The 16418-nt window shown below is 32.3% G+C and overlaps 2 protein-coding genes across 2 annotated transcripts in view; both read right to left on the bottom strand.

Annotated features, from left to right (window-relative positions):
* The window catches only part of LOC149907015 (uncharacterized), a 251513-nt gene that overhangs the window by 46557 nt on the left and 188538 nt on the right, over positions 1-16418 (bottom strand). The window lies entirely within an intron of this gene.
* On the bottom strand, positions 12840-13979 carry Cpr100A (Cuticular protein 100A). Its single transcript, XM_090104072.1, has one exon. It carries the CDS (start codon positions 13919-13921, stop codon positions 13106-13108), a length of 816 nt encoding a protein of 271 aa, XP_089960198.1. The 5' UTR covers positions 13922-13979; the 3' UTR covers positions 12840-13105.

The raw sequence follows: 16418 nt of genomic DNA on the forward strand, positions 1-16418 counted from the left end.
TGCGGAGTGCTTTTGTTGAATTTCGTTTAGGGTATTATTAATTCGGTAAACATCTCCGTTAGTGATATCACTAGACAGTCTCTATATTGATTTGAAAATAAAATTTGGACGGAAATCTTTCTGAATATCTATATAAACGGTTATCTAAACATAACACCTAGCAAATTTTGAGAAATCCGATTCCGTCTAATCTTGTGAATAATTTTGTATAGTTATATTGTATTATCACACTCAATCAAATCACAATATAATAATTATTTATCGTATTACAGGTTAATACGATATTATAATAATATAGTTAAGATTATAATATGAAATACGGTATCTAAATTCTATTAGGATATATTTTAAAATTACTTAAAAGTTAAAACGTATTTATTATGCCTGGTGGATTTAATCACATCCCTAACGCCTTCCATTTCATAAGTAAGTCGGTCATAATATTAGAAAAGACGTCACAGAGGATTTATTTTTCTAAAAATGTGTAACGTAGTTTTAAGTATTTAGGAGAAAAGTGGTTTTGGTCTCTGATACTTAAAATTGTACATAACAATAATTTTTGCTCGTATAAGATAAATTTAATTTCAGTTCATTTTATATATGTACAAAGTTTATAATAGATATAATAATATTATTTACTATTCTTCTAAATTACGATATTTCATTTATTGACGAATTGGTTTTCACAAGTGGTCGTATAATTAAATATTTAGGTACCTACTTTAAGTGAGTTATGAAACAAAAAATAAGAAATAAAATTCGCAAGCCTAACGCCTACAAAATTCAGGCAGGCCTTTTTATTGAATTACAAAGTTTTTAGTTTCTTCTTCTGTAAGTACTAACCTTTTATAAGAAATATATAAAATGCTGCATAATTTTTACAAGAAATAATATAAAATCTGAGTTTCTTTCGATATTCTCCCTTCATGATATTTCTTAGTCTTTAAGATATTTCCAATTTTGCGTTGGTTACTTGAATAGATCGTAGAATCAAGCAAGTATATAATTGTGCGTCGAATAACCAAGCTTTATTCTTTATTTTAATCTACAAGCTACAAGCATTGAAATAATATTTGAAAAAAAAAATCCATATTGCATGAGTAATGTATCGGAAGTTAATCATTTAATTAGTATACTTAGGTACCTAAATATACTAATTTAATGCTTGACTTCCAACAATATCCACCTACTATGAGAATTCCTCGAAAAAATTCTAACATAAACGTACCTACGCCTGAAATCTACAAAGAAAAACTTTCCTCACTCTCAAAGAGCAGTTTTCGAAATACGTTCACATAAGACCCTAATTCCATAAGCCACTTCAATTATAATAATTCGATTATCAAACCACCGGTCGTGGGAGATATGACGAAGTTTAAGTAAAAGTCAAGACTGGGGTTGGAAAGGCGCTGGGGTAACTTATTTTAAAGGGTTGTAAATCAAAGTAATACTTTGATTCTTAAGTGCCTAATGGTTTTGCGGGGTATATCTAATCTGGGTTAATACGGCTACTTAGCTTTTACCTTTTTATATGTTTTATGATAAGGGTTATAAATGGTTTTTGAAAATGATATTTGCTTGTAAAATGTATAATGTCGAACATTCTATGCTGCCATCATTTAATTGTAAGTATGATGATTCACATATATTTATATAAATAATATACGATACCAGATCGATATAAGCAGTAGGTACTACTAATTTTGTCAAAATATTTTTTTTTTGTTATTAACTACCTATTTGACTCTTGTATTGTTTGAAGCGTTAGAAATAAGAACAAACAAATTGTGTCATGAGAAAAATTAAGTTCTAAACTGTTTAAGGCAACAAACATACGCAAATAAAATGCAACGTTGACCCAGAAAATGTCCCGTATCCTTCGGGAGTTTCCTGTCACTTTGTAACTTATTCCTTCCAGTATTGCTTTAACTTAATATAAAACGTGACACAATTTAATCGCGCTTTACTCAGTTTTGGTCATGGTTGCCATTTAATTACGGTTATCTTGATGGAAAGAGGGTATAGTAATTGTTTAAAGAGTATGCTGTTTTTTGTTATAAGTGTGGGGTTTACCCGCTTCCGTGTTAATTTTTTAATGAATATTAGTAATACAGTAAGTATTTTCAGGTCCAATAGATGTTTAATCTAATATTCGATTATAGTACTAGAGTTACTGTAATGATATTCTGATGATAATTATAATTTAATTCTCACCGTTATCAATCTTACGTACGTGAAAAGGTCACTCAAAGTAGGTTATGCGAAAATTATACCTAAATATCAGTCAGATATTCAAAGTCTGTTCGAGGATTACTTTTAACCAAACCGACATTAAATCGCAAACGTAAGGCGTAAAATGTCCTACTTCGAAATGTTCTCAGGCACTCATCTTGCAATCGCTGTTGCATTTTATTACTTTTCCATTTCCACTGGGGTTTCAATTTCCTTTCTCATAATTAATAGCCTTTCTACGGGCCTCTGACGTTTTCTATTCCCGCGGCACAGAACTTTACCGTTCAATTTGCATGCCATCTACCGCCTTGTTATGGGTAATGTTTCGTTTATTCTCTACCCTTTTATTGTTTTTGATAGGAAAGCTGGGATTACCTTTGTGCGAATGTAAGCTACTTTAAACGAATGTATACATAATTGGATCTTCAGCGTTTTAGTTAACGTTTGTTTGTTCAAGCTTGGGGATATGTTTTCTAACTATAGAACTGTAAGAATATTATAATGATTTTAATATTTTTTTACTTACATAAAACGTTGTACTTTATGGCAAAAACTCATGCTAATACTTTGGAAATTGCATGATTTAAATTTCTACGAATAAAACAATAAAATTACGACTTTTCACTTAGCAAGGTACGCCAAATGAAGCTCGCAAAGACAATGAAAATTTTACGATTTATTTGAAGATTTATGGATCGTAAACATATTGTCGTCACTTTATGACTTGTGACGGAAAACAAGCAAAAGTTTATTCATTTTTTACGACTGAATGTTGGTTCTTCATTGCAAATATCTTATAAAAATTTATAACATACGCAAGGGCGGAACGGAAAGGACGGAAATTCGGAATTAATTAACACTAATTTACTTTACCCGAGCTTTATTTGCTCACACCATAACTCTGTAAATTTTTTATTTGGTATAATTTTTTGAAACGTAGGTGAATGTTGAAGGGTTATGTTTTAAATATTTCGAAATATGAAGTGTAGATGAAATTATGTAATCAAGGCTATTCACATTTCCAAACTACTTACTTGCTGCTTTTGACATATAGAAACTGCTTGCTTTATAAAAAAAAAAATCAGGCTCTACTTAAATATTTTTATTAGTGAATGGAATTTAATCAAATTAAAGATAATAGTAGTTATAGAAATAACGGTAATAGTAGTTTCGCCTGGTACAATCATAGGAGCGGAACTCAGTTGCCATCTTCACATAGGTGAAATAAGCTTCAGAAATGAAATCGCTTCAATTAAAGCGCTACATGATTTAGGTCACAGGTAAAGCAGCAAATGGTTCTTCAAGAACAATTATAATGAGATGTTATTATAAAAAGAAAAACATTGTCTATGTCAATTAAAGAAAGCGGCAACATAAGTGACTGGCTAATTAGAATTGGCACAAATCTCCCACCTACAAACTTTTAATGACGTACAAAGTTTACACGTCTTTTAAGTTTTGCCACTCGTTCTGCGCGACTACTCAAGCCTCATTAAGAAGTTGCCTTTAAATTTTCTGCCAAGTTGTTGCCATTATTGATAATAGTATATTAGTGCGCCATTAAAACTACCCCTTAGTCGCTGCAGTGAAACCGTTTCTTTTTATTGTACTTTTGTTCGTATATTTCGTAATGGTAATATCAAGTTTGTATTTATTAGTTTAAGTATTGGAGTGTAATTGTTTAATTTAATATCTAAGAACATAAATAAATGATAGCTCATCTCTACATTAATATGAACTGTTCAAATCGGAGTCGGACGCTGAGGTAGGACAAAATTGCAATTGGTAATACCGAGTTGCAAAATGTTATGTTGAAATATAAACATCATTATTATTTCATTATTGTGTTAAAAAAAAACGAAAATATCCAAAAATCTCACAAAACTATAATATAAGTATATTTGCTAATCTTTCAGGATTACTCGTACAAATGTAACCCTGTCCATTGGATCAGAATTTAACATTTTATTAAAAACAGAACTTTTTTTTTTGAATTTAAATTATTGCGAAACAAACACATCTTAAAATTACAGTAAATTACTGTAGTTCTAAAAACACAAAATGAAATGTTTTCCATTTACTTTAACGAACGCCGTCTCTAGCGATCATATTACCTTGTTTATGTATGCACAAATTGATTGTTTACTCTCAAAGGGATTGGATTAACAAATGAACTTTTAATTAAGGCCTCTAGTTAGGACGCCGGTTTAATTTAAATTAGTTTTCCTAATCCGGGTCGCATTAAGCACAAAGCCTCTATTTACCTATTTATAAGAAATGTGTGTTTTTCAAAATAAGATATTGAACTAAACAATGGTTTTATAGAGAGAATTTCAGCTTTGGATGAATATTAAAAAATAGAAGACGAAAAGTTGTGTTTAAAAATAATTACTTTTAAGTTTCTAAGGACAAAAAGCTATTTATTATTTTAGTTGTGTGTAGTAACAGCAATAATAATGAAGAGACTAGAGATAAAATATATTCTAACTTAAACATAACAATGGGAAATTGGGAATTAAAAGCAATTTAGAGAAATGTGAAACCAATATTCGATCGATCGAAGTCGACAACAAGCCTATAATTTAAGAAATTATCTGCAGGTCTATAGCTTTAAGGTCAAACTTCTCAATACATTGATAATCCAGTTACATTGGGATGTGAAACTTCAAATCTCCTGGGATGTTTTTTTATCTCATTTTTAACTAGATCAGGTTATAAAAAATTCATGCCCTCTCGCCATAGAACTGAATATTTTCAATGCTCTTTCCGACCTCATTTTTGTCGAGTCTAAAGGGTTTGGCTAAAATTCTTTGCGTGGTCACGAACAGCTCATAATTCCCGGACGTGAGATGCACCGTAAGTTGTAGCAAAAAGTTTAATTGTTCCAGCTGACATATGCTTGTGGCCGACCCTAATAAATCAATACATTTCGTTGAACGTTTTTACGATGGCCTTGTATGAAATATGGACGGTAAGTATATCAGTTGTGTGGGATTTAACTGGGCTTTTGATTCGTTATGAAATTCGTAACTGTAATAATTAAGCTATATCATATGCAATATGACAAACATAGTGAATAATTATATATGCAGTGTACTTATGTACCTAATGAATTTAGATTTTTAGGCGCGTTGAGAGCAAAATTTCAAGGTCGCGTCATGGCAAACCTTCACCTCATGGAGTACGGTGATGATTTTGGTATCTTTTAATCTTACCAAACAAGTTTCACTTCTGACGTGTGCTCAGTACACAGGCTCTATTTTTTAGCTATATTTGTTCAGAAGCAGAAAATAAATGAAGCAATAATAAATATATTGTAAGTGTAACTACCGAATTCTTGATGGAAGTAACAGCCATAAGTTACACGTCTTCAGCTGTTACGTTCCCAACAGTTTTTATGCATCCCCTTGGCCCCTTCTGTCGTTAAATTATTTCTTGTCTGGAGGTAAGCAGCCAATGATATATGGGTAGGTCCATCAGAGCAAATAAATACTAGTATCAACGTTAATAACTTATTTACTTTCTACGGAGGTATATTACTTTTCAGTCAGCAATATAACTTTTTTATCCTCTAAAGATCTACTCCTAAAAGAATATGAAATTCCCTATTTGTCGTCGATGTTACTGAATGATAATTGCCAGAAATAAAGAATAATATAAGGCAGGTTATAAATAGAAATGGTACATAATGTATTGGCTACAAATCCAACTAACATATTGCGAAGTATTTTAAAATCAGACGTCAATTATTTATCGTCTAGCAATATTTGGCTCTCATTGCTACAAGTATCCTTCGAGTGGGCAGACAGGTTGGATATCGGATCATAAAATTTTCATTTTTATATTCGCGATGTTTTTGTGTACTTATTCCATACAAATTAAATAAAATGTTAGCTTTGATCCGCTATTTCTGATTTGCGTATTGATGTATGTAGTTATGCTTATGTATACGACTGGAATAATTAATGTTCTTAAGTTGACAGATTTTATTTTTTCGTACTACAACATCACTTGATAGGCGATGTATATTAGTTAAAATTTCAGTTACTATGAATCTCAGGTATCTACTTATCTATCTAAAACTAAACATAAAGTTCAGCATCCCTTCAATAAAGTACTTTGTGATAATTTGTTATCATTATAATTTAATCAACTCTTACTGTTGTGTAGGTATAATGAAAAACCAGTTTAATATTATGTACTCCGTACTGGTAAACATTGTTTCATCTTGTTAACTACCAATGACGATAACACAGTCCTGTGTTGTCGTCAATCATAATCCTAACCCGACAGGTATTAATGAAAGCATCTATAAATATAGCTAGTGAATTAGTGCATTCAGGAAGAGCTGAATACTTGAAAAGTGTAGATTCATAGATTATATGCGTAACCTATATAAATCTAATGTCATATTAAAGACAATCGAGATTTTAAAATATAAATTTTCTTCAAATAAATAAGAGGTTTGGTTTATTTATTATTTAAAACGTAATAATTTGATTTTGGTTAAACAACCAAACGGTTAAGTTTGTTCAGAAGTATGACCACCAGATCGTCTCGTAGAAATGCACAAATGGTATGTCTCAGAACCAAGAAAGTATCCAAGTAGACATTAGTCGGCTAATTTTGTAGAATTTGCGATTATTGTGTACCGAGTAATATTATACTGTTTGTACAAGGAAATAATCTCTTTAAGTAAACAGTTGCACTTTATTTGAAGCAAACTACGTGCGCGGACTGCACTACTGTCTCTATGTTCTTAGATAACACTGAAACTTTATTAATATTTACGAACTAAATACGAGTGTTTTGCAGAAAATTGTTCCGGCGAATCGTGGAAGCAAATTGCGTTTCTGCACCGTTCTGTGCGGACAATTTTTGGGTTGTGATGTTAATTTTAATTAATGCAGTTGTAGAATAATTATTTGATGATTCATATATTTTAATTAAACCTTTTGTGTAGATAAATAAAATAACTTCGAACTGTCACGGATTGGAATTTACTGAATTTTTCTCATCGCAGGTAACTGTTCGATGAGACCATCTACATACAATATTTTATTTGAAAATAATTTAGCAAGTGATCCATACATAATGTATCGTGCATTATAGATAGAAGAAATAAAATAGACGAGGTAGGAACAAGAATCCCCAAGCGGTACGTATGTAACGATCTTAAACAGTTAAAGCGGACAGGGTTGACGAAGTTAAGTCCATGTTACGATGTTACGGCCTAAACTTTATGGTCACTAAACTTGACTTCATTGCCCGGCTTCTGAGCGTTTCGATCTCATTTATATGTTCATTCGTTTTATGATAATTTGAAGGCACTTCGTTTCGATAGAAGAAATGTATTTTGATTTCGAGTAATTATTCAAAAAAACGCTGTATCGGAAATTCTTTTTTTTTTTCGTCATAGAGTTTCATTATTCATAATAAATATGCTAATTAACATAAATTAGATTATCCTAATTAATCATTAATTAGGACGAGAAGCAAAATAAATTAAATAGTTTGTGAAAATGAAAAGTTTCAACATCGTCAGTATTAGAGACTTTAATTAAGGACATGCTTATTGCTTACCATGTAGGGTATTCACTCCAAGATTATCAGACAGGTGAATCTAAATAAAAGTTTCAAGCAAAGCACGAAGTTCGGCGTAAACTTACCTATCTAACGTTTGGTCTAATATCGATTAGCTTCCGTGTTGCCTCTTGAACATTATTCTGGAAGCTTCTTGGCCCTCCCGAGGGACGGTGTCGGAATACACGCAATAGACACTGGATACATGATAGCAAGCCGTCATACTGTCTATGCTAATATATTTAGCCTGAACAGTTCTTTGTTCTCCGATGAAATATCAACACGTTGGAAATTGATGTTGATTGGTTGGATAGTGAAGTCTTATAAGATATACCACTAGGTTAGTACTTCAGTTATAATCATTTCTTGGGAGCAGATATGTTTGAAGCTGAAGGAAGAATAAAATATCGTTTTGAAATGTTGGCCAGTAACTTTAATAATCGCCCGTTCTCTTATCTGGCTTTGCCATTGTTACTCAACCGTGGAACAATTAGGTATTTTACGTAGATCATGGGCACGTCCTAGCCTAGCCAAAAGGTAGAATTGTCCGCAGGCAATTAAAATCAAGATTCAACTCCGCATTTCATTTTGTACGTTTCATAACCAGTTCTGGTTTTAATAGAGTATTATGTTATTTGAATTAAATAATTAATGAATGGTAAGTATATAATTAATTACTCTATGTTTTTATTGAAAATATGATTTTAAATCCTTTAAATAAATAGAAATGAATTTCGTGCCCGGTTTTTTTACAAAATGCAATAATAAACCTGATCGGTAATTATGTACCACTTTCTACACGATTATTATTAAAGCTCTATACTTTTATTATTTTTAACTATAATGTTTATAACTTAAAAAACCTCACTGGAGGCATGATTAAGATGAAATATCATGTTCATTCTCATTAAAATTATTAAGACACAACGGACCAGTATTATAAAGTTTTAGTCAGTTATACTGCTACTTGGAATTTATCTGTATTACCTACATGAAGAAGTTTCCGGAAAAATAACAAGCAACATAATATGACCAAGTCCAATTTTAAGTTCCCACCGAATTGTCGCGTGTAATTCCCGACCCACTTTCATTATAGGCTTTAAAAATTCCGTACAAAGTGATAAAACAAAATCAAGTTCCAAAACTTGCCAATTGCTTGGTGTTTGTCGTATTGGTGCACGAACTCACGTCGGTCGTGATTCGAACCTGAATTCTTCAGAGATGCACAATGCATACAAAGTGAACTACAAATCTACTGAGCCGTGATTTTTCTTTCCTATATCTTCAGATGGCTCGAGGAAGTGACAAAGCGCGATTCTTACATTTCCAATAATGGAACGTGTTCCGAAGACCTACGTGAGGCAAACGTTTGCATATTTGTATGTGACTTTACATTCTTTTAACATAAATTGCTCTCTTACGTATTGTATACGTCTTTTCCTATTGCAAGTAATCATGCGGAAGTAGCAAGCGCTTCAACTACTATGGTTTTTATTTGAATACACTTTTTTTGTGTCGTGTTTGTGATCCATCATTGTTTTATTGGCTTAAATGTGTTAATATGTTACTGATATGCTCGATGGTTATAGATGTTGGTATTTTGCGTATTCAATTTAATGGCAATTGATAGATAGAAGTTAATACACGTTTCAGCCCTTAATGTTTTTTAATTGTTTCTATAGGTACGTAGACCCTTAGAAAATATGTAGCTCCTATCGAATATCACTTGGTGAAAACGAGTGAGAGATTTATTTACCGAAATTATTTTATATTATCACAAAATATAATAAATAAATTAATAAGGAAATATAATAAATTCTGATAAAATGAAAAGTTATTTGTTCGCTTATAGCTACGATAAAAATTACAATTACCTGGAAAGAATGCACACTTTTCTGGTTTCCTTTTGAATATTATGGGGTACAATGCAAAATTGTTGTATAATAAGCGAAGTTAAAAATTTCCGTTCCAAACGCAAATTGGTCGTAAAGTGTAGTTGAAAATGTTATCTAGTTAGATAAAGGCAACTTTGCACCCCTACATATTAAACTTTTCTACAGCAACGCTTCACTTAACACAGATTAAACTATTTTCTGTTAAAATATTTCGCAAAGCTTTCTTATAAAGACGGGACGTTCGTTTTTAAAAACCATTTCAGTACTTTATTAAAACAACAATTATAACGTTCTTTGGTTTTTACAAAGTATAATTAATCTACGCAAATTCTAATTCTATTGTCATGAAGAAATATTTTTATGTTTGCTAAAAGTTGACAGCAAGAGAATAGGAACAATAAAGTAGGTACCATTTTAGTAGAGGCCTTTACAATTCAATTAATTGCCTTCATGATTTTTCGACTACCGTGTGCAGTGTGAAAATGAAGAATATAAAATTTTATATCCATAAGAATAATTATTGTAACAAAGATGTCTAGAACTTAGAAAACCCAGACAGACATTCTTGTAATCCGTCGTATTACAAGAATCAAAAACTTCATACAAACATCGGAGTTGGTACATTAATTCGCAATTAGTTATACAAGAATTATACCAAGACGAGAGATCAGAATTATATTACAATATTATACGTAACAAAAATTGTATTCGCTGTTGCTATGTCCTATTTAAATAGATATCTAATTAGGCGTGTCTATAATAAATGCCTTTTTAATTCGCCATTCACCAACAAAGTAGATAAAATCAGCCCCGCTAACTTTGTCTTACAACTTTTAAAATAATACATTATTCATACATTGCTCGTGGATAATATTATAAGAGGTTTTTATATCTTTAATCCACTTTTTTGATTTAATGCTATGTACACATTGTACTGCGGCTTCTTGGTAAATTTTGACGAATTTTATTTCGCCTTTATTTTTTAAGCGAGATAAGTGTTTTTGTAAATAGATTTTTATTCATTTTGGAAATGATTTTAGAAAATCTAGCTTTTGTGGCTCCACTATGGTTCAGTTTTATTCTTCATATAGTGAAACCTGAAATAGAAGAAAAATATAATTAATAATAATGACTGTAATTCAAGTAAATTATAAAATATACCTTCATGATCCGCGACCGTCGAATATAATTTTATTAGATTAAACAATACAAAGTATGGGGGACATATGGTTATCGGATTAATGATTAATCGGTTATTACACTAAGTTATGCAGGTAATCAGTAAGATTAAGATTTTATAAATCAGAATAAACATAATGAGAACTATACCATATTTATTTCAAAGTTAAATCCAAGAATTGCTTTACCAATACTCTATCTTAACTTTAGTTGAAATATTAGTTTATAAGAGTGGCCTACTTTCCGCTTTTTACGCTCGACTCGACTGGACTTTTTATTTCTTCCAGGTGCATTTAGAGTTCCATTTCCTTTGTAATAATATTGTTAATAGATAAGTTTATTAAAGCTCCCGAGATCGCTCTAGCGTCTTTTAAATTACATCTCTTGCTTCGTATAATTTGATGGGTTGGTTTTATTGCGGTTTATGAAACAGATATTTTCGTGTTTAGGTATATTATCGAAATAAATTATTGATATTCTTCTAATTATAAGGAGGGTTTACAAAACAATGCTGGGATTACATGTAAACGTAAACATACGTTTGAAGTATTGAATCGCGTGCTTGAAACATAATAAATTTTTATTAAAACAAAATTGTCATGTTGCAACTGATGCAGAATACAATCGCATAGTATGAGCAATCGACAAAGGTTGGACCAATTGGAGCCATTCAAGTTATTTGCGACATTCCTCTCGCTTTGAGCTCTGTGGTAAGTTACTCAGCTGTTATGAATGGGAGTACGTTTGATGACTCGTTACAGCATTGTTCATTGTTATTGGAATCATTGGTGATAAAGAGATTCGAGAGTTTAATCTGTTTTTTTTATGTTTTCAGTGTTCGTTCGTTCATCGTTACATGTTCATTATTTTAATACCGGGAAATATTAGGTAATAATTATTATTGAATAATCATCTAAAATCCTTCAAATTCAAACGACCTTAAACGGGATTTTAAATTTATCTCCACCTTCAAGTAAAATAATATGCATTTTACACTTAAAGTAGTTAAATGCTACAGTTACAGTTTACAGTTAAATATTATGCGTGATAATTCGAAATATTATTAAAAACAAATGTTATCTAATTGTATCTATTTACGTTTCTTATCTTAGTAACCAATCATTCATTGAACACACCTTTATCAGTTAATTATATTTTGTCTCAGAAAGTCTCTGTTACATAACATTAGATATAAATAAACGTAATGTGTACACGTGCTCCAATTAATACAAAACTAAATTTATTTCGAAATTTAATTTTATTTGAGACATAGCCAAGTACCAAATAACGTACGTTTCACCATTACGAAATCTGAGATATGGCTTCTCGCTGTATTATTGTAGGCAGGGTAAATGAAAGGCGTGGCAATTCACTGGTTGGAAATAATAATAGCGTTTATAAGCGTTAAGGTGATCTAGTTGGGCTTGTGCAAGTTCTGTAGAATGCGGACACTGCCACCTCGTTGGAACCTTGTGTAGCAGGAAGTTAACAACTTTTATTGTAGGCAAAAAAGCGAAAAGTGGACACCATCTTGAGGGGTCGCTGTGCACTTTTTGGCATTTCCGCATTACCATGCTGCATGCTATTTTTGTATTTTGGAAAAACAAGTTAAAAGTAATAAAGGAAGGCTATTGTTTATTTACTGCTTTCCATTTCGGAAGTAGCTAATTAATAGGTATTTCCTTTCGTTATATACATGTTAATCTAACTAATTCTTCTATGAGTAACAACACTATAAAATGTGATTATCTCATTAATTAACATGATAATATTATCAAGTACACAAACGCTTAAATTATTTATATGGAGTTTTCAAAACTATTTATTTGTGGAAAGTTGAAATCGCTTTATATTCAAATATAAAATAATATTATTAAGTGTTAAAAAAAGAAATATGACACTTCAGTCTAGGAGAACAGAATAGGTACATAAAATACACAGATTACTACATAATTGGCAAGGAATACATTTTATTTAAAAAATGGTTTATAATTTATGTACAGCTACATTTATTTACAAATTTTCGTACGCATTTCGTAACCAACTCTCCTCTGCAAAAACAAAACAACATTGAACTGTCCGTCAACACACAATATCACAGCAAAACAACAATACAGAAATGCTCTAAAGCAGCGGTGCATGTGCACCGCGCGACTCTACAACTCGACGATATAATGTGTTTCACAATTTCCATCGCCGAGGAACGACCTACAGATTTAAACTTTGTGGAATGAGTAAGTGTAACCGTCAGGAGCTCTGTTCAAACTGAACTTGCCAGGGGGAAAGAATCTTGCTGGTGGGGGAGTGGTTGGCTCGTAGTATTGCTCCCTAGCCTGGGGGGCATTGTATTGCTGGGTTTGCACACCACTGTATTGAGCTTGTTGCACACCGGGGTAAATGTTGTTCGCTGGGAACTGAGACTGAGGCTGCGGCTGAGGTTGGTATTGAGTTTGAGCTTGGTACTGTTGTGGTTGGTATTGAGGTTGAGGGGCCACGTAGTTTCCTTGTTCATACAACTCTGGGTGGTATTGACCATCGTCTACACTGGGTTTGGCGTTGTAGTTAGAGCGAGGAGCGGAGTACTGCTGGGGTGCGGTGTATTGCTGAGGTGCGGAGTATTGTTGAGGAGAACTGTATTGGTTGGATTGGTATTCTGGTGGCTGGTAACGGGGGTCTGGGGTGTATCCAGGCGTGGGCGCGGCGGGTTGGGGAGCAGTCGGGATGTGGTCACCGACAGCTTGGAATCCATTTTTACCAGCGATGTAGTTCACTGTCTTTTTCTGTCCATTTGGGTCGATGTAAGAGTAGCTGCCTCTCCTGTTGCCGTCCGCGTCGGTTTCCTCCTTGAAGTTGATACCATCTTCTTGTTGGTACGCGGCACCGAAAGCACCGTTTCCACTGAGATACCGCGCTTCCTGCACGATAGCAGCGGTTCTCGGATCACCTGCGTATTTCGGGACGCGCCTCGCGCCCTCCTGTTGCTGACACGCGACAGCCGCGATAACAAAGGCGAACGTAATGAGCCTGTACATTTTTGCTCAAAATGTGCACTGCTCGCGTGAAAGTAACAAAGTGTGTCGTGGCAGGCGGGTCAACAGGCTTTATATGAACAGTGAAGGCCTTGAAGTATATTGGAAGGGTCCCGAGATCTGACCGCGAAAATGTATATCACTCACACTACATATATGTAAGCAACGGATGCTTGGACATATCAAGGAAGTGACATTCAGGTGAGGATTAAAGGTATCGTCCCCTGGAAGTATCTTTGAACTCGTTTAAATGTCAACTCGTGGGTGATATTGGAAAAAGTATTCATACCATGCATACCATATAAAGCAGCTCTTTGACACATTACAATTTATGTGGCTAATACCACAATAATGTTTATTTTTTATACATTGTGAAATGCTGTGAATCCTAATACATCTGTATCATAAAACAATATCTATGTATTGCAGAATACTAAATAAGAGGGGTGTGACCAATAGAAAATTATACTTTTGCCAATCCTTTAGAATTAAGCCTTGCTTAATAAAGATAATATTATGTTCTTTATTATCTTCATTACTTTTAAAAAACTAAAGATAGATATTTTTAAGTTACTTAATAATTGGATGTCCTACTTAATGTAAGAATTTCAAGGGCATATAGGCAGATCTAGGTAATATAATTCTAACTCGTTTTGAAAATTACGTGATGGTGGAATTGTATCACAGTTATATTGGATAATGAAATATTTTATAAATAAAAGATATCATTAATACTTGTGATTTAGCATGTTGTTCGAATATGTATTGGGTCATGATCGTCAATCACAGGAAGCGTACGCTTAATATATAAAAAAAACCTGTTGAGTATAATAATTGTATAAATAGACATATTTAACTCCTATTTAGTTTCAAAATTTCATACAGATTCACGAATGCTTTAATTACCACATTCACCAAGTAAGTTCATACCTAATGTAATATTTTATGGGCAATAAAAAAAAACACCGTGTTGGCTGATGTAACATAATTATATAAAAGCTAGAATTTGTTAAATTGCTATGAGAACATTTTAAGCCATATATTTAAATAATTAAGCGGATAGACGTTTCTAACTAGGCATAACAATGCATGACTTTCTCACGGGATTACATTTCTCAAATGATTCTGTCAATATAATTTGTATGTGCCTATTTAAATGAATTCTTTGTTCTAGGTTTCTTAACATACTGGGTTACTGGAGCGAAATATTGCATTAACTATGTGTAATTAAAATTACACGTTGCTTTGAACAAAGGTGAATCATTGTACATAATTTGATAGTTTACATATTATAATATAGTACCTAATAGTAAAGTTATTAAGAATGAAAAGAAATTCCGTTAAAAGTTTGACATTATTGTTTTGAAAATAGATATGTATTTCTTGTTTTCTTTTTTGGAAGATAATTTAAGTATGATTGAGAATTTGAGACGTAAGCCTTTGTTTGTATTATTAATATTTATAATTTAATTTAGCTATAAATTAGTATTGCCTTGGTATAGACCTCAAATCGTGGGAACCTGAAGTCTGTTGTATTTTGGCGACACGCTGTGTGGAGCTTAGAATTACTTATAGCTGACGCATAAATTGCGTTATCGGAAGTGCCAGTACCACCCAGTACCCTATCCTAATTAAAATGAAATAACTAAAAAAAAAATAAAGTTTTAATTTTCCTTTCCGCTTTAATCTTGAAATTGTATGTAAACACTTTCATGGTTATTGTTAATTGTAGAAAAAATGTGTTTTACGTAAATCAGATTGAATGGATCGATCGAGAAATATTTTTAAATTATTTTATACTAGCTTTCCGCCTGCGGCCTCGCCCGCGTCTTCAAATAAAAACCCGCATAGTTCCCGTTCCCGTGGGATTTCTGGGATAAAACCTAGCCTATGTTGCTCAGTCTAATGGTGAAAGAATTTTTGAAATCGGTCCAGTAGTTTATGCGTGAAAACCATACATACATAATTACAAACCTTTCCTCTTTATAATATTAGTATAGACATAATCTCTTTTAGTATAATAAAAAAGTGAAGGAATTTTTTGCTCTGCGTCATACGACTTGCAATATTTTATTTTTGCGACAAATGCTAAATGTCCTTGCTTTAGATTTAATTTTTAGGCTATTGACCGGCTGCTTGAAAGTGGTTGGTACATGTGCAAGATATATTTAATTTGATATGAGGCTAAATGCAATGTTTTTAGAACAATTCTCTAGCACGCCTTGGTCACTTTTTGTAATGAAATCAATTCAATTATTTATTAGGGCGTAGGTAGGGCTATACTTTAGATACATAGCAAAAACAAGAGACATAAGTATTCATTTTTTGCTCTATGTATGATATAATGAATCTATAATCTATATATTTATCATATGATAGAATGTATGTGCATACTTCTTAATGTCTTTAAGAACGCCTATATTAGATTGCCTATTTTACAGCAGCATATTATTATTAAAAAAAATCAAAAGATAAAAAAAAATACCGGTGCTTTTAACGG

The sequence above is a fragment of the Colias eurytheme genome, chromosome 7, assembly GCF_061535395.1.
Source record: "Colias eurytheme isolate Ceu_HAF_F1 chromosome 7, ilColEury1 Martin Lab GWU primary, whole genome shotgun sequence".
In the NCBI taxonomy this organism is placed as follows: Eukaryota; Metazoa; Arthropoda; class Insecta; order Lepidoptera; family Pieridae; genus Colias; species Colias eurytheme.